Source organism: Rhamphochromis sp. 'chilingali', assembly GCF_963969265.1.
Source record: "Rhamphochromis sp. 'chilingali' genome assembly, chromosome: 15".
Classification (NCBI taxonomy): Eukaryota; Metazoa; Chordata; class Actinopteri; order Cichliformes; family Cichlidae; genus Rhamphochromis; species Rhamphochromis sp. 'chilingali'.
In genome coordinates, this window is record NC_137942.1 from 557,378 (window position 1) to 584,761 (window position 27,384).

General features: G+C 46.0%; 2 protein-coding genes across 6 annotated transcripts in view; one reads left to right on the top strand and one right to left on the bottom strand.

Annotated features, from left to right (window-relative positions):
* Positions 1 to 3,618: 3,618 nt before the first annotated feature.
* LOC308411228 (leucine-rich repeat-containing protein 3-like) lies at positions 3,619 to 16,018 on the bottom strand. 3 transcript variants are annotated; one of them, XM_080905082.1, is made up of 7 exons: positions 15,689 to 16,018; positions 15,309 to 15,483; positions 4,861 to 5,215; positions 4,530 to 4,655; positions 4,278 to 4,439; positions 4,129 to 4,207; positions 3,619 to 3,996 (listed from the first exon to the last, which is right to left on the bottom strand). In XM_080905082.1, the coding sequence occupies exons 3-7, from the start codon at positions 5,107 to 5,109 to the stop codon at positions 3,764 to 3,766; spliced, it is 849 nt and encodes a 282-aa protein (XP_080761208.1). In that variant the 5' UTR covers positions 5,110 to 5,215; positions 15,309 to 15,483; positions 15,689 to 16,018; the 3' UTR covers positions 3,619 to 3,763. The 3 variants fall into 3 exon arrangements, with proteins under 3 accessions (XP_080761208.1, XP_080761206.1, XP_080761207.1); XM_080905080.1 differs by lacking the exons at positions 15,309 to 15,483; positions 15,689 to 16,018 and adding an exon at positions 15,108 to 15,276 and having other exon boundaries at positions 4,278 to 4,655; XM_080905081.1 differs by lacking the exons at positions 15,309 to 15,483; positions 15,689 to 16,018 and adding an exon at positions 5,600 to 5,947 and having other exon boundaries at positions 4,278 to 4,655.
* A 128-nt stretch (positions 16,019 to 16,146) lies between these two features.
* Positions 16,147 to 27,384, top strand: part of LOC308411429 (serine/threonine-protein kinase WNK4-like) — a 27,188-nt gene continuing 15,950 nt past the window's right edge. For 2 of the 3 annotated variants that reach the window (XM_080905299.1, XM_080905300.1), the window contains exons 1-7: positions 16,147 to 16,286; positions 17,825 to 18,243; positions 24,037 to 24,209; positions 26,239 to 26,704; positions 26,783 to 26,871; positions 26,955 to 27,174; positions 27,254 to 27,384. The exon at positions 27,254 to 27,384 is cut by the window's right edge and continues 82 nt beyond it. In XM_080905299.1, the coding sequence (XP_080761425.1) occupies positions 17,872 to 18,243; positions 24,037 to 24,209; positions 26,239 to 26,704; positions 26,783 to 26,871; positions 26,955 to 27,174; positions 27,254 to 27,384 (1,451 nt within the window). In that variant the 5' untranslated portion in view covers positions 16,147 to 16,286; positions 17,825 to 17,871. The remainder of the gene's footprint in view (positions 16,287 to 17,824; positions 18,244 to 24,036; positions 24,210 to 26,238; positions 26,705 to 26,782; positions 26,872 to 26,954; positions 27,175 to 27,253) is intronic. The other variant, XM_080905301.1, reaches the window with a different exon arrangement.

The following is a 27,384-nucleotide window of genomic DNA, read 5'->3' on the forward strand; positions in this document are numbered from 1 at the left end:
CACGTACCGCCTCAAACATCTTCAAGAAACCAAAATGCAGTGTTGGGAAGGTTACTTTTAAAATGTATTCCACTACAGATTACAAGTATTTTGTAACGTATTCTGAATACTTTGGATTACTTAATATATTATCATGCTTTTTACAACTACATGAATGTACTATTGCTGTGTTATTTATTACTGTTACTGAAGGTTACTCGTCACACCAACTAGATGTTTAAATCTTAATATAAATGAGTAACAGTAGGTGGACATTAGGTAAGGCTGCACTTTTTGCAGCGATCTCGTATAGAAAACTATTCCACGCGTATATAAAACAGGTCCGCGGCTCTGAACCGTAGTAAAGGACCTCTGGCTGATACGTCGGGTTCGTGTCGGCTCGTAGCTGAAAACTAGCTTTACTTTGTTGTCTGGGTCACTTTGCTAGCAGAGACAGAGAGAGGCGTTGAAAGGCTGCTGCAGCAGAGCTTATTGTTTCAGAGGAAAACACGAACACAGTGTACAGTCGAGTCTTAATAGCTTACTTACAGCTGGGCTCGTCAGGCTCTCTGTTTGGCTGCAGTGGTTATTATTATATTTACATGCTTCCAGCTCCCGTTTCTGCTCCGTGACAGCTCGTACCTTTCCTTTTTCTCCCTCCTCGCGCTCACAGACACATCACGGGTATGGCAGTCCATTCTCCCTGCAGCACGGACTACACTGCCCATCAGGCTGCATGCTTTAGGGCGATGCCTGTAACACTCTGCCTGTTGCCTTCATATTAAACAATTTTTGTGAATAATTTTTAAAAAATTTCTTCCAATCATTATGCTGCTGCAGGTAGGGGTGACGTGGGCCGTGAGACTGAGACATTAGAGCCTCTTAATGCGTGTTTGTTCGGGTTTCCACCGGCGTGGAATTACCAAAAATAGAGAGGACATAGCCGAACATATGAAACAGGAAAAGACCGCCATGTAATCCATTTACTTCAACAAAGTAACTGTATTCTGAATATCATCTTTTAATTGGTAACTGTAACGGAATACAGTTACTCATACTTTGTATTTTAAATACATAACGGCGGTGCATGTACTCAGTTACTCCCCAACACTGCCAAAATGCTTCTCTAGAACTTCGAGGCCCAATATGTCTTTGTGTGGGTGAAACCATAGGATGATGACCAATGACATTATGGCATTATATTAAGAAAGTCTCATGGTGGTGTCAGGAAGGTCAGAGTACTTCCTGAAGAGCTTCACAGCCAAACGACCGTCCTGTGATTTTATATCTGTCTCTACTGACGTCACGCTGCAAAGGCACAAAGCCTTCAAGTGGAGAGCAACAACAGTTCCCTCGTCATGATTCATTTATTAAAAAGAAAAATATTTCCCCTGCTGGTGTAAAAACCACTCAGGGCGGTCCTGACTGTGGAAGCCACCTGAGGAAGAGCTTCAGGGGATCCTAGAACTTCCTCAGTAACCTCTCAGTGACCAGTTTTACATTCTCACGCATCCCTGCGGCTTCCTCACAGAGAGGTCAGCCCAAAATCAAAATCACCATCTGCCCATACAGCAGCATCACCTCTCAGGTGAAGGGGCCGCTCACAGTGAAATGTGAGCATGTGTAGTCTTTGTGTACCTACACGTTCTGCTGCACAGCCATGCTGTGGTTGGTGAAGTTCAGAAGAAAGGAAAACTGCAGAACGAACTTTGAGGGCTTTTGTTTATTGTTGGTAACCAGGTCCTACTGCAGCTCTTCGTGTTTTCTAAGCACGGCTAGCATCCTGTCTAGAACCAGTTTCACGTGTTTCTCCTGCAAAAAGTCTGAACTGGTACCACTCACTTCACCAGATGCACCTTGTTTAGTTCTCTCACCTTTGATTGGGTGTGGTGCTTGTCCTCGATTGCGCTCACCTGTCACACATTATATAAGGACTGCATTCACTTTTGGCTCACTCTTTCTTCACTTCCACACGGGGCGGCAGCTGAGGTGAGGTTCTATTTGGGTTTTATTTTATGTATTGTTTAAGGGAATGAGTAACTTAAATCTCTGTTTTCCTGTTTTCTTTCAGCTGTGGCAGTCTATGAGTGTCTTTGTTTCCTTCCTTCTTTGCCTTATTTATTCGAGAATAAAAGGAGAACCCTGAGAATAATTCTGAATTAGATGGCTGCTTATTCTTCTTCTAACCGGATGAGCCCATGATGCTGATTGCTTAAGCCCTGAACCTTCCTTCCTTCAAAACATGGTAAGCGTGTCGTGGAAACTAACAGTTGGTAAAGACGCAAAGTTTCGGTGTTTTTTTTGCTTCAGGCTGGGGTCCTTCTGATGTTGTTTTCCCCAGAGCCGATACTTAGAGGAAGGACGTCATCCAGACTGGTTCTGATAAGGTACCAAGACCAAACTGGATCTGCACCACCACCGGGACCATGTCGGTGGAAAACTAGTATCAGACATCTCTGAGAAACTCAGATCACATCGATCTAGGAGAACAAACAGTCTCTATAAGGAAGTCACAGGAAAGTTTGAGAGTCCTTGTGAAGGGCTTATGGGCTTGTGAAGAGACTGAGAAGGTTCTAGGAGGACTTGAATATGTTGTAGAAATCTTTCACAGGACACTCTGAAGACGTGCTTCAGAAGGTTACAGGGTTCTCAGAGGAAGACCTAGAAGTACATGATCACATTCTAGAGAAGCTTTGTGGTTCCTTAGAGATGCTGAGTGTCAGTGAGGTATTGCATTGCATCATTAGGGAGTCCTTTATGTGCTTTTGTAACTTTTGGAGGGGAGCAACTGATCAGAAGGTACCTGGAGTCCCGTGGGCACCTGTGGGCAAAGAATGTCTGTGAAGGTTCTCAGTCATCCAGGTCATCGTAGTCAAAGGAGCTTGCAAAGAAAAGCGTCTGGACTTCTTTAAGTTACTTGAAGACGTTTCACCTCTCATCCGAGAAGCTTCTTCAGTTCTAAGGTCAAATGGTGGAGAGTCCCAGATATAAACCTAGTGGGAGTTTCCCCCCACAGAGGGACAAAAGGACCCCTGATGATCCTCTAATCACCTGAGCCAAGGTGGGAAACTGGGTGTGGGCCCCAATCAGCCAGAGTTTCGGGTGTGTTCATTGTGAAACCTGGCCCCACCTTATCATGTGATTTCCTGAGGTCAGATGGCCCAGGATGTGAGTGGGCGTTAAGGCGTCTGGGAAGGATCTCAAATCTGGATTATAGATGGCAGAGAGTTGGTGTCGTAAGCCCCGCCTCTGTTCAAAGATGGTCGCTCACAGTGGACATAGATGCTTCTTTCACTCCTCTTTCAAACCATCTGTCCTCTCTGTCCAAAATGTGAACATTGGCATCCTCGAAAGAGTGTCCTTTGACCTTTAGATGCAGATGGACTGCTGAGTCTTGTCCTGTGGAGGTGGCTCTTCTGTGTTGTGCCATGCGCTTGTGAAGCGCATGGCACAACACAGAAGAGCCACCTCCTGATTGGGGCCCACACCCTGATTGGCTCAGGCGATTAGAGGATCATCAGGGGGTCCTTTTGTCCCTCTGTGGGGGGTCACTCCCACTAGGTTTATATCTGGGACTCTCCACCATTTGACCTTAGAACTGAAGAAGCTTCTCGGATGAGAGGTGAAACGTCTTCAAGCAACTTAAAGAAGTCCAGATGCTTTTCTTTGCAAGCTCCTTTGACTGTGGGCAAAGAAATTGCTCTGGAAGTCATTACGGATGTCTTTGAGGGAAAACACAGCTGTGGGTAACTCTAGACAGGCATTCGGGAATTCCAAAAGGTCATCATGAAGTTGTCTTTTTGGGTTTATAAGGATTTTTGCCCTCCAGTAACTTCAGGTACTCCAGGTTTCGGCGTGTGACCGCCTGGTTCTGGCGGATGTAGTAGGCCAGGTAGCAGATGAGCATGAAGAGCCAGAGGAACATGGTGACGAGTGTCACCACATCAGTGGTTCTCCTCACAGACAAACACAGATCCCAGTCCTCCATCAGCACAACCAGTGGTATCCCGACAGCTCCTGTAACACCACATCACACAGTGTCAGACCATAAATCAGTGTGTAGCCAAAAGTAAAGAACAAAATGGTACAAAAGAAGGAAAAATGTGTTGTGTGTTCTTTGTTCAGCACATCTGCTGAGAGAAAGCTTACCGAGGTTTGGGAGATCAGAGGTTGCACAGACAACTTCTGCTAGTGAGGTCGGGTCCAGATCCAACTGAGGCATGGACATCTAAACACAAACAGAAAGTTGTAATGACTTTGTGTGAACTACAAACACACATCATTGCATCTGTGCACACCTCCATCCTGCAGTCACAGTGCCAGGGGTTATGTGTGAGGTTGGCCTCAATCTGCAGACCGCCGAGCACCGGCAGCTCCAGCGTGGACAGGCGGTTGTACGACAGGTCCAAGAAAGTAAGCGAGTCCAACCCACGGAAACAACCGTCTTCAAGTGAGGAGAGCTGAGGAGGGCGAAACAGTATGATCCTGCTGTGTCTTACTGGTATTAAACTGGTGCATACTCTAAACTGGTATGAAGAGCTGTTCACTACCTGGTTATGTGACAGGTCGAGCTCATCGAGCAGGAACAGACTGGAGAACGTGTCGGCCGCCAGAGAGGTCAGCAGGTTTTTATTCAGAAACAGACGAGTGGTGCGGTTCGGCAGGCCGATGGGTACCTGAGCGCACAAACACACCTGGATACTGTGAGCGCACGGATGCCGTCTGCTAAAGCTTAAAGAACATCCTCATCCTGCCTGAGAACTTAAAGTCAGGGGTAGTTTCATTCTCGGGTTGGAGGTTTTCACAGGTCATTCAGAGGCTAAAGTCCACCTGAAGCTAGGAAAAGCAGCCACACACGCACACGCACAGACACACACACACCTGGGTCAGTCTGAGTCCACTGCAGCGGACCGTCAGTCCTCCGTCTGCTGTCTCCAGTCGGTGGCAGGCGCTGATAGTGGAGACTCGGTTGCCACGACGCCACAATGCCACAGTGAGCGGTGATGTGGCCGACACCAGGCTGAGTGACGTCAACACCAGAAGAAGAAGAAAAAGGAGGCGGGGCATCCTCTGCAGTGAAACATCCACCACAGTGGAAGGCATCGGCAGCAGGTGCTTGGCGTGGGACATGATGATCACAGAGTCGACTTGTTACTTTAACTTCCTGTCACATGTTCAGCTGCTGGCGGCCATTTTGACTCGGTGTAAGCAGCAGGGAGCCGGGGGTGGAGCCTGTCTGCAGAAAAACAGTTCAAAGTTCAGCGGTGCCCCCTGCAGACTCCAGTCCTCACACTGATGTTTGTTGGAATAAAGACTCAGACGTCAGAAACACACCATCACGGTCAGCTGATCAATAATCATTATTAACTTGTTGTTAACACTCGTTACTGATATCAGGCGCCGGGAGAGGAAGTTTCTGGAATAAAACAATGTTGTAACAAAACAGCAGGAAAACAAAAGATTAAGGCGGGGATTACACAGAGTGAGGAGGAGGAGAACAAAGGGATGAGAAGAAGATAAAGGAGACGGATTCATGAAGCCAACGAGGAAATGAGCAGATTATCAGATTAAATCCTCCCACAGGGATTAAGAAAGAAGAGAGAAGAAAAAAGAAGTTAACCTTCGAACCCTTTAAAGCTGCTGGTCTGTTCCTCTGGGCTCCGCTACACCGACGAGGCTTTTACTTTGAAACTTTTCATCACTGTGGTAAACGTAGCCTTTGTTCACAGCTACAAATTCGAGTTCTTACTGTTAGCTGGATCAATAAAGCCTCAGATCAATAATAATCAGTGACATTGTTCATGTTTTATTGATCCGGGTAAAAAATCTGACTGAGATTCAAACTTCCTGTTGTCTCAGCACTCATGTAAAAGGAGGAATTCTGTCATCCTGTCATGTGACTCCTCTTCCTCAGTGTTTTCTATTCAAAAGGACTCTTCCTGTCCTTGCCTTTCACAATAAAAGCCTGTTGTGCTCTTTCAGTAGTGAACTGTTGTTGATAAGAAACTGACAGGATTACAGTGAAGTGACCTCCAGCTGACCGCAGGACTACATCCATCCACGCTCACTGTGAACACAGCCCAACACTTGAGCTCCTCCACCCACTCAGAAGCCTCACACTCAGTGTACTGTAACAGCTGCAGTGAGTTCATCATCATCATCATCATCATCACCTGTGCTGAGGTCGTGAGCAACGCTTCACAGCAGTCACATGACAGACCACAAATGTGTTTTTGTATTCATCAATATTTATCATCATTATTTGAACATAAAGCGTCACGCTCCTGTAACGCTGATATAATGTGTGGCCATGGAAACCGTTCAAGCCCCTCCCTGACAGGGTCCTGACTCAGGTGTGACCCTGACCCAGCCGCACTGCATCCTGATCACATCCCGGCCCAGACTTCAGTTTGATGTTGGCATGGGATCACAGACTAAAGCTGACTGTAGGTCAGTGATGGAGGCCGGCGGCGTGCTCGCCTTCCCTGTGTCAGACGTTTACTCCTGTTTTATTTGAGGTCAAACGTTTTAGTTCAGACAACAGGCCGAAGCACAGACACGTCCAGAGGACTGGTCCTCTGTGACATCACCAAACAAACAGAGATCAGAGCGCTCTGGTCTGACCGCACGGACAGGAAACGGGGCTGTCGCACGCTGACAGGACGCACGCGCCTTTGTTTCATGTTTGATCTGCTCAGAACAAAGTCTTCACCCACAAATGTAAAATTAGCAACAATATTATTATATTATTATTATTGTTGGTGTTATTATTATACAGTATTATTTTAATATTATTCTAAACCCTGTTTCAGCTCCATCACCACCTCTGTGGACCCACTCTCAGTGCTGATGTAACCCAGTGTTAATGTGGTTATCTGATATTGTGTGATATTCAGTATATATGTATATACCTATATTGGGTGTTATAAAATGTTCTTCAATGATTTTGAGTTTTTTTTTATTGCTATTGGTTTGCGGCTGCTTTACGACAGTCGACTGTGGTAGTACATCCTAGCGGGAGGGGCTATGAGCTCACGTGGCTTGTAGCTGTGCCAGAGAGCAAGCTGGGGTGAGCTAGCGGGGAATATCGCCTTCTGCAGTAGCCTTGAAAAGGACTATTGTTCGTTCTCCTGCCAGACGCTTCGCTGCTGTGCTGCCTTACTGCTGTGCTGCCTCGCTGCTGTGCTGCCTTACTACTGTGCTGCCTTACTGGTGCCATTAAAGGACAAGCGGCCGCCATCCCTTCATCCATCCGGACCTTGATTATTTGGACCGAAGTACTCACACACACGCCCGCACTCAGTGCCATACACTCTCTTTATTTTGCTGGCCAGCTAATATCATTTGTTTTTTTTGTTTTGTTTTGTTTGCATTCACAAAGACTATCCAAAGACATTTTGGTTATTGTCAAATAGACACTCTCTGATTACGGACTGAGGAGGTTGTGGTGTTACAACCCCAGGACTGAGAAAAAAGGACTCTTTACATAATATATTCACTTGTCTCCTGGTTAGGAAAAGTGACTATTGATGGAAATATTTTTCTTCTTCTTGTCTTTGTCTACATTGTATCCCAGAGAAGTTTTAAGTTGTTCAGGTTGAAACATTTGCACTTAAAGTCGGTTAAGTTTCCTTTGATATATCAGTGTCAAGCTGATGTTTAAGAGGGTATGTTAAGGACAGATGTGCTCCAGTCCATCAATCCTTTAAAGTGCTGGACACCGATGGTAAATTGCCATCAGACCCTAAATAAATTGTCCTCTGCTGTTATCCATATTGCTTCACTCATTCTTTGGTGAGTAGACGTATTGGTTACAACTAAGAGTAGTAGGAAAAAAATTGGCGCCCGAACAGGGACTGGAGCGCATCACTAACTTTATCCTGAAGCACATGCACAGACATCTGTGAATTCATCTACTGCTTTGCAGAGAGAGACAATGGAGTTTTGTGACAGGTATGGTTTTGATCCAGAGTACACTGTTTTGTTAAAAGGGGCTAAAGCCGAGATTAAACTACAAGAGGTGCAAAGAGCATTCGCTTTGCTGGATCACGTTGTCAAAATTCAACAAATAGATAGTCTCCCTGACACTATTTTGTGTCAGTTCATGGAGTGCATTACCCCAATGCTCTTAGATGGAGAACATTCAGCAGATGGGGAGTGTTGGGAGGTTATTCAGATAGATGAGTACTGTCCTCAGGGACCTGACAGTTTTCACCTGGCGCATGATGTGGTCCCCCTCGCTCGAGCAATTGATGATGTGACTGCTAGTTTCAGAGAACAAGTGAACGAACTGGCATTAGCATATAATGTGAGCCCCATGACTTTAAATCAGGCTGCAGTGAGCCACATGTGTGGGAAAAATGATACATATAAGGGGTTAGCTACCTCAACTCCTACCTTGGGAGTTAAAACTCAGTCCACACCCGGTCCCAGGTCAACTGCCGCCTGTGATGATGGCCATGTGCCCAAGGCTAAACAGGCACTTGATGCGGACTCCCTGCTTGTTGATCCTTTGCCAGCGGAGGTTCAGAGAGTCATTGTGGAGCACATTGTAAAACATGACTCGCCCATGCACACTCCCTCTGGTTTTGAGCTCCGCTCATTTTCAGGAAACTCTCCAAAACCCCCTAATGAGGTAGAGTACAGGGTATGGCGACTTAGAGCTAAACAGGTACTAAATGACTCTACCCTTTCCGAAGGGCAGCAGCGCCGTGTTTTCCTCGATAGCTTGGCTAGCCCTGCTTTGAATGTGGCCCTTTCTATTGGGTCTCAAGCACCACCAAAAGACTATCTCGATGAGCTTGACAAGGCTTATGGCAATGTCACTGGAGGTGAAGAGCTGTATATTCAGTACCTAGAGACTCATCAGAATAGTGGAGAAAAGGCATCTGATTACTTGCGCCGACTCCAGACGTTGCTGCAGGAGGTAGTTGACGGTAATGGCATACCTAGAAGTGATTTTGATGTTCAGCTACTAAAGCAGTTCCTCAGAGGTTGCTGGGATGACTCTCTAATTGCCACTCTGCATCTAAAAGAAATAGTGGGATCTGCACATCATGTTATTCCCACTTTCTCAGAGCTGCTTTTTAAAATCAGAACGCATGAGAAAGAGAGTCAGTTAAAAGAAATGCGCAGGAGACGTTACATGAGCGGCACCTCAACTAAAGTGCAGGCTAGAACACTCGTAGCCACAGATGACGGCAGGCATTCTGGCACACCTCCCACAGCGCTGGATGCTTGTACCAGAGAGCAACTGGAGGAAAGAATCAGGCAGCTAGAAGCAGAGCTAATGAACAGCTCATCTGCAGCAAATTCTCAGTGTCCCAAAAGTGATAAAACTAGGCAGAAGCTATCGCACAGAACCAAAATCCACAATCCAGCTCCACCAACTCCTGCTAGGCTACCTGGTGATCATAAAAGGGTTGGGAAATTTTGCTATAATTGTGGGGAGGATTCACATATGTTGCCACAATGTTCAAACCCAACCAATGCCATATTAGTGCAAAAGAAATTGTGTGAGAGGCACAGTGCTGGGCAAAGCCAGTGTTCAATGGCTCAGCGACAGAATAGTCCACAGTCCAACTTGCCTTTAAACCAGTAGGAGCTCCTGCTGTGGAACGAGCAGGAGCTGATGGTCAGAGCAGTTCCAAGCCTTCAAGCCAGTGCATGTACGAAGCCCCAGCTCCAACGGTGCCTCCCCAGTTTCCTCAGGGTCTAATTGGGGAGCCTTGTGATGGTTTAGCATGGTTAGATCAAGTTCCGTGTCGGTGTTTAATTGACACCGGGTCTCAAGTGTCAATAATATCAGAGTCATTCTATTCTCGCTATCTTTCTCATAGAGAACTGTTCTCTATAAAAGAGGTACTGGACATCGAAGGTGCGGCTGGACAAAAGGTACCATATGTGGGGTACATTGAGGCTAAAGTTCAGTTCCCTGAAAGTGCTTGTGGCACAGACAAGTGTTTCAACATCTTAGCATTAGTTAGTCCAGATCAATCGTACAATGATAAGTTTTCTCTTCTTGTGGGCACAAATGTGTTAGGTCCCATGCTACAAGACTGTCAAAAAAAGGGTGGAGCAAAGTTCCTGCAGACTCTACCCATTGACACTAACTGGGTCATGGCATATACCGAATGTTTCAAGCAGGCTGACCCCCAAGCAGACGAGGTCAAAGCCCTCCGTGTTGCACTCTCCAGCAAGGTACCGGTGCATTTGAAACCAGGTGAGGTGTATACTTTGAAAGCCATCTGCCACACTAAACCTGGGAGCGATAAATTTCAGGCTCTTGTGTGTAGCTCGGAGGACACACCTACACCAGGGGGGTTTATCATCTATGACCAGATAGTTGATGTAAAACCTATGTCTCACTGTAAGTTTAAAGTTGCGGTCAAAAATGCCTCTCGGCGGGGCATCACACTGTATCCTGGAACAGCTATTGCTGAGTGCTCCCCCATTGATTGGGCGGTTCCTGTTGCACTCCCTGATATGAACCCCCAGCCCGAAGATGCTCCTCTGCAGGCACAGTCCCTGCTAGCTTCTCATAGCGAGGACAGTAACCAATCTGCCGTGCTTCTTGGCCTTGATTTTGGGGACAGCCCGATATCACCACAATTCAAAGAGCACATACAGGCTAGAATTGTCAGAGAAGCATCAGATGCTTTCTCGAAACATGATCTTGACGTTGGTAGTGTGACGGGGGTCAGTCACCGCATTGAGTTAGAACCTCATGTCCCATTCAAAGAGCGGACAAGACGTGTTTCGCCCGCTGATTTCAATGATTTGAAAAGACACCTCCAAGACCTTTTGGCAACAGGCATTATAGAGGAGTCACATAGCCCCTATGCCTCTCCAGTAGTGCTTGTAAGGAAAAAGAATGGGGAACTGCGAATGGTTGTAGATTACCGGAGACTAAACAACCTCACCAAAAAGGACGCATACCCATTGCCTCGTATAGAGGAGACGTTCACTCTGCTCTCTGGTTCAAAATGGTTCACTGTTTTAGATCTCAAGAGCGGGTACTATCAACTTGAAGTTGAGCCATGTGATCGACCCAAGACAGCATTTACAACGCCGTTTGGAACATGGCAATTTCGGAGGATGCCTCAAGGCTTGACTAACTCCCCTGCCACGTTTCAACGGACAATGGAGAAAGTGATGGAGGGAATTAACCTCCAGGAGGTTGTTGCATTTCTAGATGACCTCATAATCTTCTCCAACTCACTGGAAGAGCATGAAGAGCGGGTGATGAAGGTCCTTAAGCGCATTGCTGAGTTTGGTCTGAAGTTATCCCCTTCTAAATGCAAGTTCTTCCAAACCTCCGTGAAATATCTGGGGCATGTAATATCTGCCCAGGGGATCCAGCCTGACCCAGACAAAATTACTGCTGTGAAAGACTGGCCATGCCCACAAACTGCCAAAGAGCTTCGGTCATTCCTAGGTTTCACGGGGTATTACAGGCGGTTTGTGAGAGATTATTCTTGCATTGTCAGGCCTCTCAATGACTTGTTAAAGGGAGAACTAGCCCCCAGGCATAAAGGCCAAAAACATTGGCCACGAACAAAGTCACCCTCACTTGGGGCAAAATGGACCCCTGCCTGCCAGGCTGCTTTTGACCTTATCGTTGAAAAACTGATTTCAGCACCTGTTCTGGCTTTCGCCAACTGGCAGCTCCCGTACGTAGTACACACAGATGCCAGTATGTCAGGCCTGGGAGCAGCGTTGTATCAGGTTCAAGACGGCCAGACTCGAGTAGTAGCTTATGCTAGTCGTGGCCTCTCCAAAAGCGAAAAGAATTACCCTGTACATAAATTAGAATTTCTCGCCCTCAAGTGGGCAGTAAGTGAGAAGTTCCATGATTATTTGTATGGGGCTAATTTCAAGGTGCTGACTGATAACAACCCTTTGACGTATGTGTTGACCAGTGCGAAGCTTGATGCTGCAAGTCACAGATGGCTTGCTTCTCTGTCGATTTACAACTTTGACATACACTACAAATCTGGCCAACATAACACTGATGCTGACGGGCTCTCTAGGAGGCCTCATGGACCCTCAGAGGAGGACGAGGAGTCCCTGGAGACAGACAGAAGAATCTCCAGCATGCTGGACTGTGCTAGTTTGTCCCCTGAGGAGTTTAAAGTTCTCGATGGGGAGGCAATGAGTACTGTGTGTAAGCGTCATAGTGTCAATGTCAACACGATCTTAGGTGAAGGCACACAGACAGTCGACACTGTAATCCCTGCCGTGGAAACACTCTTGTGCAATGACAGTGCGGTTCCTGATGACCTTGAGGATCCGGTCCCCCTACCTGGCCAGTCAGCCCTACCAGGAATGTCTATGGTGGACTGGTATCAGTTACAGAGAAATGACAGCTCTTTAGCCCGCATCATAGGCATTTTAGAGACTGGGGATGAGACTTTTGACAGAAAGTCTGAGGAACCTGAGGTGGTTCTGTTTTTACGGGAGAAATCAAAGTTACTTCTAGTTGATGGGGTGCTATACCGTAGAGTTTTTGATCAAAAGGGGAAGGCCTTCCATCAACTTGTCATCCCTAATAGCCATCGAGAGAGAGCTTTCCAAGGTGTTCATGACGAGACAGGTCACATGGGTATTGAGAGAACCTTAGAACTGGCTAGAGCGAGGTTTTACTGGCCAAAAATGGCTAGCTACATTGAGAACAAGTGTAAAACATGTGAGAGGTGTGTGAAACGAAAGGCACGAGTGCAGAAAGCCTCTAAACTTGTCAACATCAAAGTCAGTGGTCCCCTCGAGTTAGTGTGCATAGATTTTCTGACAATAGAACCCGATTCGAGAGACACCAGGAACATCCTAGTACTAACTGATCATTTTACAAAATATGCACAGGCATATCCCACGAGAGATCAGACAGCGAAAACGGTGTCCACAGTGTTATGGGAGAACTTCATCAGTCACTACGGGTTTCCTCGCAGAATCCATAGTGATCAAGGTGCTTGTTTTGAATCTGAAATAGTGGCAGAGCTTTGTAAACTAGCAGGGATTACAAAGTCCCGTACGACACCCTACCATCCACGTGGAAATCCAGTGGAAAGATTCAACAGGACTCTGTTGGACCTCCTCGGAACTCTGGAGGATAAGAAAAAAGAGGAGTGGAGGAAGTATGTTCGCCCCCTTGTACATGCTTATAACTGTACAAAACATGACGCAACTGGAGAAGCGCCCTTCCTTCTGATGTTTGGTAGAGAGCCACGCCTTCCGATTGATCTCTGTTTTGGACATAGTCCACGTGGCCACAGCACCAGAACACATATTCAGTATGTACGAGAACTAAAGAGTAGGCTGAAGTATGCATACGACCTAGCCTCAAGAAATGCTGAGAAGAGACAATTGTTGAACAAAAGACGCTGGGATGCTAAGGTTACTGCCCTTCCATTGGAAGTGGGTGACAGAGTCCTGGTAAGGAATCTGAGCCTAAGAAAGAAACACAAAATCTCTGATAAGTGGGAGCCTATTGTGCACATCGTTGTTAAGCAGACGGATGAGTCTATCCCGGTTTATGTGATTAGGCCAGAGGATGCAGAGGGCAGAGAGCGAGTTCTGCATCGTGACATGCTTCTTCCCTGTGGGTTCCTACCGGTTAACCTGCAATGTGACAGTCAGGATGTGCTAACCAGTTCAGTTCAACCTCTCATGAGAGAGGATGCAGGGAGCAACACAGAAGAAACTCGGCTGGAGGAGGAGTTTGGGCAAGACGAGGAAATAAACTTTACATCCAGCCAATTTCCTGACAATGACTTGTTGGCGGATCAAAGGGATGTTCTGGGAGAACAGGAGGCGTCCCAGCCACAGTATCCTCTGAATCCTGGGGCACCTGAATTCATTGTAGATCTGACAGGATCGGAGACAGCAAACGATGAGGAGGTGCTCAGCCCAGCCCCAACATGTGGTAGGCCACAAAGGAGGAGAGTGCCACCGGCTTATCTCAGTGACTATCAGGTCGGCTACAAAGTCGATTGTAAGCATCACAGTTTCAATGTGCCGATGACACTTGCATTGCTCAATAACTTTTTCCTGTCATTACAACAACAGATTGCTGGGTTAGTGCAATCTCTGTCGGGTGATAGTGACGGGGACGTCACACTTTAAGCAGGGGTGGATGTAACCCAGTGTTAATGTGGTTATCTGATATTGTGTGATATTCAGTATATATGTATATACCTATATTGGGTGTTATAAAATGTTCTTCAATGATTTTGAGTTTTTTTTTATTGCTATTGGTTTGCGGCTGCTTTACGACAGTCGACTGTGGTAGTACATCCTAGCGGGAGGGGCTATGAGCTCACGTGGCTTGTAGCTGTGCCAGAGAGCAAGCTGGGGTGAGCTAGCGGGGAATATCGCCTTCTGCAGTAGCCTTGAAAAGGACTATTGTTCGTTCTCCTGCCAGACGCTTCGCTGCTGTGCTGCCTTACTGCTGTGCTGCCTCGCTGCTGTGCTGCCTTACTACTGTGCTGCCTTACTGGTGCCATTAAAGGACAAGCGGCCGCCATCCCTTCATCCATCCGGACCTTGATTATTTGGACCGAAGTACTCACACACACGCCCGCACTCAGTGCCATACACTCTCTTTATTTTGCTGGCCAGCTAATATCATTTGTTTTTTTTGTTTTGTTTTGTTTGCATTCACAAAGACTATCCAAAGACATTTTGGTTATTGTCAAATAGACACTCTCTGATTACGGACTGAGGAGGTTGTGGTGTTACAACCCCAGGACTGAGAAAAAAGGACTCTTTACATAATATATTCACTTGTCTCCTGGTTAGGAAAAGTGACTATTGATGGAAATATTTTTCTTCTTCTTGTCTTTGTCTACATTGTATCCCAGAGAAGTTTTAAGTTGTTCAGGTTGAAACATTTGCACTTAAAGTCGGTTAAGTTTCCTTTGATATATCAGTGTCAAGCTGATGTTTAAGAGGGTATGTTAAGGACAGATGTGCTCCAGTCCATCAATCCTTTAAAGTGCTGGACACCGATGGTAAATTGCCATCAGACCCTAAATAAATTGTCCTCTGCTGTTATCCATATTGCTTCACTCATTCTTTGGTGAGTAGACGTATTGGTTACAACTAAGAGTAGTAGGAAAAAAAATATTTACCTCCATGCTAACCTTGTATCTCCACTAAGCTGTGCAGCTGTCAGTGCTGCTCACATCCCAAATGTTTCAGAGCTTTTTGGTTTGAAGCAAGACTGTTACCATGGAGACGCATCCTAAAAAGCCAGAAACCGATCTGTGACTGCACAAACAAACAAACAAACAAACAAACAAACAAACAAACAACAGCAGGGCTGTACTCACATGCTGCTGCTCCAGACACAGACGAACAGCTCTGACAGGGCAGCGACTGAAGACGAAGCTCCGCCCACAAACGAAATAATAAATACAGTCAAATAAATAAACGACAGGAAAACTGCCGCCCACCAGAAACAACGTCACGTGACCCCACGGAGGGAAAAACTGTAAGAAAAAAAATCTGTTAGAAAAAAAACATAATTAAAGAAATGAATAAATGACGTCAGTGTGGTTTTATAAAAACACCCGTGAGAAACTCAATAAACAAATGCAAATAAATCAATAACACAATCGATTGCCTAACACTATCACTAGTTTCACTTTGCTCTTATACTAACAGCGTCATCACGTTTCTGTCCCTTATTTTACCGTTAAAATCATTTTACCTTCAGTTTTCTTTATTAGATCTCAACTATAAAATCATCAGAGTGAAAACCTTCAGCGACATAAACACGACCACGAGGGGGCGCTCTGCACTGGCCTTCCTGCCGAGACCCAGACTCTCTGGCTGGAATCAAACCAGCAACTTTTCACTGAGCAGAGCGAGTGTGTTCATCGCGACTTCACCGAGCGACTGACGGCACTAAAATCATCCTTCACGAGCACGCGGACTAATTAAATACCGATCCAACGTGTGTTATTCAATAATACTGAGCCATGGCTGCAGGCACTCCGTGTTGGTAGCACATGCAGTACTTATGTCAGTACTCACACAGTGCCCGGGGGCTGGTTCGCTTCCTGTTTCTATCAGGCAGGTGACAGGTGTCCGGTGGGCGGGGCTTCATGCACTTCGTGCCGCCTGTGCTGTGCTGATAGAGCTCGTGCTCACACTCTCTTTCTGCAGCGCGTGCAGCCTGCGCAGAAATGACGTATGTGCTCCGAGAAGCTGAAGCTGTTTCCAGAGTCCGGCTCTGAAACACCTGCTGTTCTGTTTCTGCTTCTGTGGCGTCAGACTGATGAAGTGACCGCTGCTGCACACACAGCGTGAGTACCACACACACACACACACACACACACACTGTATTATAGTTTATGAAGTAAACAACTTCCTTTGTGCTTCAAACATTTTAAAACAGGTGCTTTAAAAAGTAGAATATCAAAACGAAATACGAATAAACTTTATTTACTTGATTTACGCAGAAAACAAAATCAGTAACATTTTTTATATACATACATATATAGTATATGTATGTATGTATATAAATACTATATATGTATGTATGTATATATAGTATATATATATACATACATACATACATACATACATACATATATATATAGTATATATACATATATATATAGTATATATACATACATATATATATAATATACATATGTATATATTATATATATATAATATATATATATATATATATATATATATATATATATATATATATATATATATATATATATATATATATATATATATATATATATATATATGTATATATGTATATACATATATATGTATATATACATATATATGTATATATACATATATATATATGTATATATACTATATATGTATGTATGTATGTATATAAAACTTCAGTGAAGTTTCTTTAAAAAATCAGACCAAAGTAAAACCAAGTGAGTAGTTTGTGTGGCCTCGTGTTTTATGTACATGATGATAACGTCGGGGCGAGCGCGTGCTAAAGGACCTCCTCTCAGATCTGGACCCGGTCTGAGCTCCTGTCTGAGGTACAGACATCATGTCCCGGATGTTCTGCAAGCTTTAGGTCAGACGAGTGTGTGGGCCCGTCACGTCCTTCGTCCTCCACACGTCTTCCACCAGAGGAACGCAGGACCCGCTACACCGGTGTCCCTCCGTGGATACGCCTCCCCCGACCATCACTGATCTGCCATCAAGTCTCTGAACGATGTTACAGGCAGCGTAGCGTTCTCCTCAGCTTCTCCTGACCCTTCACGTCTGTCACGTGTGCTCAGGCTGAAGCTGCTCACACATCTGTGAGAAGCACAGGGTAGCTCTGGTACTCTGTGGCACATGCCCGTCAGGCTCCACGGTGCTGGGCAGGAGCACAGGGCTCACATCGGGCCCTCGGGCCACCCTCATGGAGTCTGTGACGGTGCTCAGAGTGTTCTTGCTGGAGGTCATATTGTGGCTCCGGCAGAGCTCATCCTTACACAGAGGAGCAGATACTGGTCCTGCTGGTGGGTTAAGTGGAAGTGACGGACGCCCTTTATAGGCTGCAGGTATGGCCTCACGCTGACCCCAGCCAGATGCACATCTGGTGAAAAGCAGTCAGATGAGGAGGGGAAGTGTCAGCGACCTCCACCTGTTTCCTGTTTCAGGGGGTGTGTCGTTGCTGCTCCTGCACCTGTTATTCTTTTCATTAACGCCCTCTGATACTGATCGGATCAACAAGTTTAAATGAGTCGATGCTGCACCGATTCATCAGGTCGTATGTTGTGTGACGCTCAGGTTATGCAGTTGTTGTATGTTGGTGTGTCGTCATGGTGATGTTTAACATCTCGTGTCTCCATCGACCCTCCCACAGCTCCTCCTACTCAGACATCACCACCAGTCAGCTGACACAGGTGGAGGATGCTGCCTTGGACCCCTGACAGCGACAGCAAAAAAAGACCTGAAGAAGAAAAACAACAAGAGAATGAAGAGGAGTCGGACGTGACCACATCGAAGGACGACCCCGCCAGCCAATCAGATGCTGCGGTTAAGCCTCAGGACGGCAGCTCGGACTCTGGGGAGGAGGCGGCCGCGGTGCTGTCAAACAGGGAGGTGTTACCATGGCAACAGAAGGAGGAAGAGCGCGACGAAGCAGAGACACAGGCGGTAGCTTCATCGCCCGATGGACGATTCCTCAAGTTCGACATCGAGATCGGACGAGGATCCTTTAAGGCGGTTTACAAAGGACTCGACACCGAGACCACGGTGGAGGTGGCCTGGTGTGAGCTGCAGGTAACACACACACACGCACACACACACACACAGTAATAGTGGTAAAAGTAAAGATTTGTTTTTATTATTTACTAAACAACAATAATCGTTTGTTTGTACTTGTTTGTTTCTTATCTCAGGTCAGTTTGTGTGTTTGAGCTCTGAGGTCGGTTTTATGCTTTTATTGGCTGATGCCTCAGACCGTGAGCTCTGATTGGCTCAGAATGAGGACCTTTAGGTTTGGTAAATGTTTAACACACCTGAGTTTGTGTCTGCGAGGACGCGCCTCCGTCCTCAGGGCTGAGCGAGCTGCACGCTCTCAGACTCTTCATCATCATCATCATCGACATGAGTTCACACACCGGCACTAATGAGCACGCCTTCTGACAGTGACCCATCTGTAAAACTAACAGGAACATGATTGGCCACAACTCCCAAGATGCATTTCTGCAATAACTCCCCAAAAAAGCGCGGCACTGCTGAGAGCATCAAACTAAGGCTATCGTCAGTCAGAGCGAGGTCCAGGGTCGGGGTCGCGGGGTGCTCCTCCTGCGGCGTTCAGTCTGAGCAGGTGTCGGTGCCAGCTCGCCGCGGCCGGGTGAAGACGTCTCCCTGTTTGTGGACAAACGGTTGTTCTTTCGCTGGTCGTCACAGGTGAACATTTGTGTCCACAAACAGACCGGCGACTGTAAACGTGCGAGCAACACGAGGCAAAGCTTTGCTCGGCGTTTGGTGTGAAACGACGTTAGACGAGCTGGTTCTGTTTAACTGAAAGCAAGCTGGTGGCCGGAGACGCCCATAGATACTGCCGAAGGGCGCGGCACGCCTGTGAGATAAACGGAGGTGAGCTTCGATGGGTTTGCCTCCCAACTTTACCTTCACCGTTATCAGCAGCTGTAGACGCCACATACTCCCAAACACTGCAGCGCTTTACTCATCTGTGAGCTCGTTCTGTCAGAATAATCCAGTTAAAGTGTTAATAAACTTGTAGCAGGTGGATGAAAACAGACCTGTTTAAACTCTGCCAGCACAGCTGCTGAGGAATCCAGTGTTTCTCATCTTTCTGTCTGCCTGTTTGCATCGTGTCACTTCCTGATACCGTCTAACAGAGAATATTAGATGAAGTTTGTCACGTTTAATAAATAATAATAATACAGGGAGTGCAGAATTATTAGGCAAATGAGTATTTTGTCCACATCATCCTCTTCATGCATGTTGTCTTACTCCAAGCTGTATAGGCTCGAAAGCCTACTACCAATTAAGCATATTAGGTGATGTGCATCTCTGTAATGAGAAGGGGTGTGGTCTAATGACATCAACAGCCTATATCAGGTGTGCATAATTATTAGGCAACGTCCTTTCCTTTGGCAAAATGGGTCAAAAGAAGGACTTGACAGGCTCAGAAAAGTCAAAAATAGTGAGATATCTTGCAGAGGGATGCAGCAGTCTCAAAATTGCAAAGCTTCTGAAGCGTGATCATCGAACAATCAAGCGTTTCATTCAAAATAGTCAACAGGGTCGCAAGAAGCGTGTGGAAAAACCAAGGCGCCAAATAACTGCCCATGAACTGAGAAAAGTCAAGCGTGCAGCTGCCAAGATGCCACTTGCCACCAGTTTGGCCATATTTCAGAGCTGCAACATCACTGGAGTGCCCAAAAGCACAAGGTGTGCAATACTCAGAGACATGGCCAAGGTAAGAAAGGCTGAAAGACGACCACCACTGAACAAGACACACAAGCTGAAACGTCAAGACTGGGCCAAGAAATATCTCAAGACTGGTTTTTCTAAGGTTTTATGGACTGATGAAATGAGAGTGAGTCTTGATGGGCCAGATGGATGGGCCCGTGGCTGGATTGGTAAAGGGCAGAGAGCTCCAGTCCGACTCAGACGCCAGCAAGGTGGAGGTGGAGTACTGGTTTGGGCTGGTATCATCAAAGATGAGCTTGTGGGGCCTTTTTGGGTTGAGGATGGAGTCAAGCTCAACTCCCAGTCCTACTGCCAGTTTCTGGAAGACACCTTCTTCAAGCAGTGGTACAGGAAGAAGTCTGCATCCTTCAAGAAAAACATGATTTCCATGCAGGACAATGCTCCATCACACGCGTCCAAGATAATTGAAATGGGTATATATTTGTGTTTTGTTTGGTTGCCTAATAATTATGCACAGTAATAGTCACCTGCACACACAGATATCCCCCTAAAATAGCTAAAACTAAAAACAAACTAAAAACTACTTCCAAAAACATTCAGCTTTGATATTAATGAGTTTTTTGGGTTCATTGAGAACATGGTTGTTGTTCAATAATAACATTATTCCTCAGAAATACAACTTGCCTAATAATTCTGCACTCCCTGTAATCATTTGATTGTTTCTGATTTGACTCGTTTGGTGGCATGGTTCGCTCAGACCTCTGCCGTCTGACAGGTGAGTCGCAGCCTGTTTAGCCTCCCTGGACTCTAAACAGGTGCAGAGGATTTATCACTTCTAATAATGGCTCCATCCTCTGCGGGATGCAGGGCGAGGCGTTATGGAAACAGCTTTGTTCCTCTCACTCAACTTAATAAGAACTGTTGTATTAGACTCATCGTGCCTGATGACCAAACATGTGTGTGTCAGGTTCACATAGGTGTGTTTTGTGACGACAAACGCCATCATTTCTCTGTAAAGTCTAAATAAAGTAACTTTGAACCTAAATGAGACTTCCTGAGAGGTCACAGGTCAGCCAGGATTCTCCATGGAGGCTTGATACAGATACTTAAGTGTTTCACAGTAAAGGTCAAAGATCGGTTCCAAGCGAGTCAGAGACGTCAGCAGCGTGTCGTTGTGAACGCGATTGAATCCTGAGTCTGTAGGAGCGCTCGTGTCACCATCATGACCTGCTCCGACCTCACAGTAAATATCAGAGCTTCACTGCGCTGCAGTAAGAAAACCTGTTCCTCTGAAAGTAAACCGTGTATTTCTGCCAGTTCTGTTGTAGTAAAGGTGCTGTGGATGCGAAAGTGTGACGAGGGGGCAGAGGTGGCGTGCAGCACATCAGTTTCATGAAATCATCCTCATGGTTGTGAATGTAAAGTCTGCTGTGATTGGCTGTTACCCTCAGTGACCTCCGGTAGACTCACACAACAAGACAAATGTCAAAGCATTTACAGCTCACACAGATGTTTCCACATCCAGGTGCCACGCCCCTCGCTGTCCTCAGGTACAGAGCGTCCGTATCGCTCAGGTGTGTCTGGGACTATGAGCACAGGTGTGTACACGGAGGCAGAGCTCTGCTTTCTAATGGCAGGACTTCTCCCAGCAGTCTTGTAGGAATGGGCTCGTTGATGGTTTGGAGGAATTAGTGAAGTTACCTCAGAAAGATCAATGACACTGAGAGTGACTGTGATGTGACAGCCAGGTGGAACTCCACGTCACCGTGTCTCTTTCCTTTAATCTCAGGCTGTGGTTCACATCTGCTGTGTGAATGGAAGAGTCCACTGTGTCTGCTGGAGCGTGCCCCTGTTGGCTGTTACTCAGACTGTGAGTAAAGGAGCAGCATGCTCACAGCCATGAAGGCTGAGCACACGTTTGCTGCACACATGCAGGCAGGACAGCTGTGCACAGTCATGTCAGAGCAGCACTGACTCTCCCCTCAGTGAACGTTTATGCAAACCTGCTGAGCTGAATATCACACAGCTGAGTGTCACACACCGGGTTTCATCAGAGCCTGCAGACCTCTGGTCCCAGACCAGATCAGTGTAAGGTTGGTTTGTTTGTCTTTTTAGGTTTTTATGAGAGCGTCTGTGGTTTAAGGTTCAGCTCTGAGTCAGGACAGCATGAAGTTTAATACGAAGGGACTGTCCTGAGGAATTTATGTGTGAGGTTATAAAACACTTTATGACTGATTTAAAGCTCCTACTTCAGTCAGGCTCAACAAAAACCATTGTCTTCCTCGTCCTTCGTCCTCTCGTCTCATCTTTAATAGAGTGAAAAACACACGGGGCCCGGTCCTCTCAAGGACACATAGACCAGCACGTGTGTGATAAAGGGTTAACAGTGACTCAGCGCGTTGTTGTACCGTACACAGTATCTGATTGGACGGACAGCTGCTGGCTGTTGATAACACACACACACACACACACACACACACAGGGCAAAGAGGTCAAAGATCAACTCTGTGCTGAACTTCCTGCTTTGTGTTTATGGTCATTATTACAGGCACTCTCACCTGGCCTTCGTGCTCACCTGTGATTGGTCAGCTTCTGAGATCACACACAAATAAACATTTTCTTAGTGGTCCTTTATTTTCATGCTTTTATTGTGAAAATCGTGGTGAGTAGATTGATTGTGACGCAGAGCCAGGGTTACGCGTGTAACCTCCAGTGTCTAAACAAGAAGGTTTAAAATCAGCATTTACATGTTCTTTATTTTTTATTTCATTAAATATTTCATTTATTTTATTTGTAAATGTTTAATTAAATCTTATGACTTTTATTGTTCCTGTATCATTCATTTTGTTTTATATTTCTAACTGTATTTTTATTATTTTAATTACTTTATTTATTTATTGTGAGTTTATTCCTTTTAAATGTATTCTTGTCCCATTTATTTATTTTGTTGTAATATTGTATTTTTAGTTTACTGCTTTTCAGTATCTGAATCTGCGTGTAATTTATTTGACTTTTTGAATTGTATGTCTTGGTGCGATTTGATGTCTGTTTAATGGTTAGACTGGTGCCACAGCTCTTGTGTGTGTGAACCAGAAAAATTAAATATACACCAAAGAAACGCGTCGTACAGACGGCGTGTGTGTGTTTGGTGCTGGTTTCCCATCATGCTCTGCAGTGATGTGAGAAGCGTATGTTGTCCTGTCAGCAGATCTGTTAGTGTACGAGGGCTCAGCGTCCTTCACAGCGAAGCTGCGTCAGAGCCGCCTCATTGATTCAATTCAATTCAATTCAATTTTATTTATATAGCGCCAAATCACAATAAAAGTCGCCTCAAGGCGCTTCATAGATACAGAGAAAAACCCAACAATCATATGACCCCCTATGAGCAGCACTTTGGCAACAGTGGGAAGGAAAAACTCCCTTTTAACAGGAAGAAACCTCCGACAGAACCAGGCTCAGGGAGGGGCGGGGCCATCTGCTGTGATTGGTTGGTGTGAGAGAAGGAAGACAGGATAAAGACATGCTGTGGAAGAGAGACAGAGATTAATAACAGATATGATTCAATGCAGAGAGGTCTGTTAATACATAGTGAGTGAGAAAGGTGACTGGAAAGGAAAAACTCAATGCATCATGGGAATCCCCCGGCAGCCTACGTCTATTGCAGCATAACTAAGGGAGGATTCAGGGTCACCTGGTCCAGCACTAACTATATGCTTTAGCAAAAAGGAAAGTTTGAAGCCTAATCTTGAAAGTAGAGATAGTGTCTGTCTCCTGAATCCAAACTGGAAGCTGGTTCCACAGAAGAGGGGCCTGAAAACTGAAGGCTCTGCCTCCCATTCTACTTTTAAATACTCTAGGAACAACAAGTAGGCCTGCAGAGCGAGAGCGAAGTGCTCTAATAGGGTGATATGGTACTACAAGGTCATTAAGATAAGATGGGGCCTGATTATTTAAGACCTTGTATGTGAGGAGCAGGATTTTGAATTCTGGATTTAACAGGAAGCCAAAACAGGAGAAATCTGCTCTCTCTTTCTAGTCCCTGTCAGGACTCTTGCTGCAGCATTTTGGATCAGCTGAAGGCTTTTCAGGGAGTTTTTTGCCGATCTGATCTCTGAATTCACGGACGAGCGAATGATTGGAAATGTTCATGTGTTCGTGTCGTAACAGACTCACCGTCTGAACAAGGCCGAGCGTCAGCGCTTCAACGAGGAGGTGGAGATGCTGAAAGCTCTGCAGCATCCCAACATCGTCCGATTCTACGACTCTTGGAAGTCGACGCTGAAGGGACACAAATGCACCATCCTGGTGACGGAGCTCATGACGTCCGGGACCCTCAAGATGTGAGTCCAGAACCAGAACATTTGGTTCTTCTGTAGTTCCTCAACACTCTGTATTTGGGAACTTGATGCTGATTCTCACCGTAGTACATCAACAACTAATTTTTCAGATATCAGTGACTCTGTCAGTGCGCCCCAGGGCGGCTGTGGCTACAATGTAGCTGCCATCACCAGTGTGTGCATGTGTGTGTGAATGGGTGGATACCTGGATGTGTCCTTAGGGACTAGTAAAGCACTGTACAAATACAGGCCATTTACCATTTACTCAGTTTACTGGTTAAATAATACATGCTGATGAATTCTGGATCGTGTTGCAGATTTAAAGTCAGATTAATCCGTTACCAGTTCTTCCCCTGGATTAGTGATCATATCCACCACCAAAGAAGAGGGTGCAGAAAACCTGGAGGTAGATGGAACAAGACTTCCTATCTCCATATGAAGGAGTTATTAGTCACACTCATCCAACATCTTATTTTACTAGTGTGAGTAACGATAACAAAGATTAATCCGATGTTGTTATTTGACACCATCAGCAAACATCCTAACCCTCTTCAGTCTGCTGTTACTCCAGTGTCTGCTAATAACTGGGAAAATGTTTCTTCACCTGCAAGATCAAAATATCAGGTCACACCCAGTCCGTGCCTCTTCAACCACCTGAAGGCTTTTACCCAGTTCTGTTGTCCGAGGTCAAAGCACTTCTCCAACAGATCTTTTGGATATAGCCTCACACATGTGCACCTCCCCCTGGCCTCTCTCTCTTGTCAGTCCCTTACATCTGGCTGTGTCCCAGATTACTTTAAAACAGCCGGTGTCTTTCCTGTACTAAAAAAAACCTCCTCCACTCTTTTAAACAATTTTGGGCCAATTTCCAAACTTCCTGTTTCTTGTCAGCTCGTTGAGATTGTTGGGTCGGCATCGCTGGTACTGGTCTCAAATGGGTTTCTTTATACTTTTCAGATTCCTCAGAATTCATATTAACCAGTGTCCTCATCTGCACCAGTGGAGTCTCCCAGGGCTCGGTCCTTGGACCAGTTCTGTTGTCTTTGTCTATGTTACCTCTGGGTCAACTAATCAGTGGTTTTAATGGAGTCTCCTACCACTGCTATGCAGATGACACACTGTAATATGTCAACAGCCTCTCTTGCTTCAATGTTTCTCTGCCATTATTAGTTGCATGTAGTCTGACTTCCTCCATCTCAACTCTGGTAAAACCAAGGTTCTAGTGCTCGGCCCAGACAGTTTCTCTAAGGACGTTTATCAGTACATCGGCCCCTCGCCAATAACATCAAATCATCTGCTTTTTATCGCTTTTGATTACCGCCTGAATTTTGAATCTCTCAAAGGTTAGCCAGTATTGTTTCCTTCATCTGAGAAATATTGTGACAATCAAACCTTTACTGCCAGTCAGTCATCTTGAACTTTTAGTATACATCTTGATTACTGCGTCTTTCACGTGCGTCTCTCCATAGCTCATCTCCAATTAGTTCAGAAAGCAGAAAACCAGCTATCAGTCACATATCACACCAATCCCTGCCTCCGTTCACTGGCTTCCAGTATAATTCAGATTTAAGATTGTGTTATTGACATATAAGGCTCTACATGGATGGGCCCTGCTTATGTAGCTGAGCTTCTAACACCTGATCAGCCCGCCTCTCCGATCGTCCAATCAGGGCCTTCTGACTGTCCCTCCCTCTGATTTTAAAACCAGAGATGATCGCAGTTTGTAGGCTGTGGGACAGCCTTCCTCAGACTATCAGGTTGGCTGACTTTGTGTTTTAGTGAATGCTGAAAACTCATTTTTATAGGTTAGCGTTTCCTTAATTCATTCCCCTTCATTTGTTGACGCAGTTTGAAACCACGCGTTGAATGAATGTCTGTAAGTTTTAACATGTACACTTATCATCAGTGTCCAGCTGCGCTTTGTAACCCCGTGTTTTGAAAAGTGCTATTTAGATAAAGTTATTATTCTAATTATTTATTGATCCTAATTTGACTTCTTGGATCTCGTCTGTCTTTCTTTAAACTCGTCCAGGTACCTGCGCAGGTTCCGTCAGATGAAACTGAAGCTGCTGCAGCGTTGGAGCCTCCAGATCCTAAAGGGGCTTCACTTCCTGCACTCACGCTGCCCCCCGATCATTCACCGAGACCTCAAGTGTGACAACATCTTCATCACCGGGCCCACGGCCTCCGTCAAGATCGGAGATCTGGGCCTCGCCACACTCAAGAAGGCCTCGTTCGCTAAGAGTGTGATTGGTAAGAGACAGTCTGTAACCCTCCATGACCTCAGAAAGTCAGTGGGCCCAAAAAGCTGCTTCATGGTTTTTCTGGTGGTGCATTCAGGAACTCCAGAGTTCATGGCTCCAGAGATGTATGAGGAGAAGTACGACGAGGCCGTGGACATTTACGCCTTCGGCATGTGCATCCTGGAGATGGCGACCTCCGAGTATCCATACTCTGAGTGTCAGAACGCTGGCCAGATCTACCGCAAGGTCACCAGTGTAAGGCCCCGCCCTCGCTTAGCGCGTTTTACTTCATGTCCTCATGCCCAGATTTTTGACTTCCTGTTTGTCTCTCAGGGAATCAAACCAGAGAGTTTTTCCAAAGTGACCATCCCAGAGCTGAGGGAGATCATTGAGGGCTGCATCCGCACCAAGAGCAGCGAGAGGTAATGCCACGAGTTTGTGGGCAGTTCACGGCCTGTGGTAACAGCAGGAAAACTCAGTGTTTGTTTGTCTTTCTGGCCTTCAGGTTCACAGTTCAGGACCTGCTGGATCACCGGTTCTTCCAGGAGAAGCTGGGCGTCCACGTGGAACTGGCAGAAGAAGACGATGGTTCGAAGACGTCGCTGAAACTCTGGCTGCGGATGGACGACAACAAGAAGCTTTGTGGCAAATATAAAGACCATAACGCCATAGAGTTCGTGTTCGAGCTGTACAAGGACGTCCCCGAGGAGGTGGCTCAGGAGATGGTACCCGCACCGCCGCACAGGTGGCATCACACCATGACACCAGTTGGCAGGTGGTCTTACCTGTGTCTCTGTGTCACAGGTGGTGCTGGGGTTCGTGTGCGAAGCAGACTATAAGGTGATTGCCAAGGCGATCAGATACCGGGTGACGGCCATAAAGCGCCAGCGGGAGAAACGGCGCCGCCTGGAGGAGGAAAAGCTCAAACACCAGAA

What these genes read in the sequence shown, in the direction of transcription:
- LOC308411228 (XM_080905080.1), bottom strand. Translation starts at nt 5,109, where the DNA reads ATGTCCCACGCCAAGCACCTGCTGCCGATGCCTTCCACTGTGGTGGAT. An exon ending in ACTGTGACTGCAGGATGGAG is followed by an intron (nt 4,208 to 4,277) that starts GTGTGCACAGAT and finishes GTTTGTGTTTAG; the next exon opens with ATGTCCATGCCTCAGTTGGA. An exon ending in CTCTGATCTCCCAAACCTCG is followed by an intron (nt 3,997 to 4,128) that starts GTAAGCTTTCTC and finishes GTGGTGTTACAG; the next exon opens with GAGCTGTCGGGATACCACTG.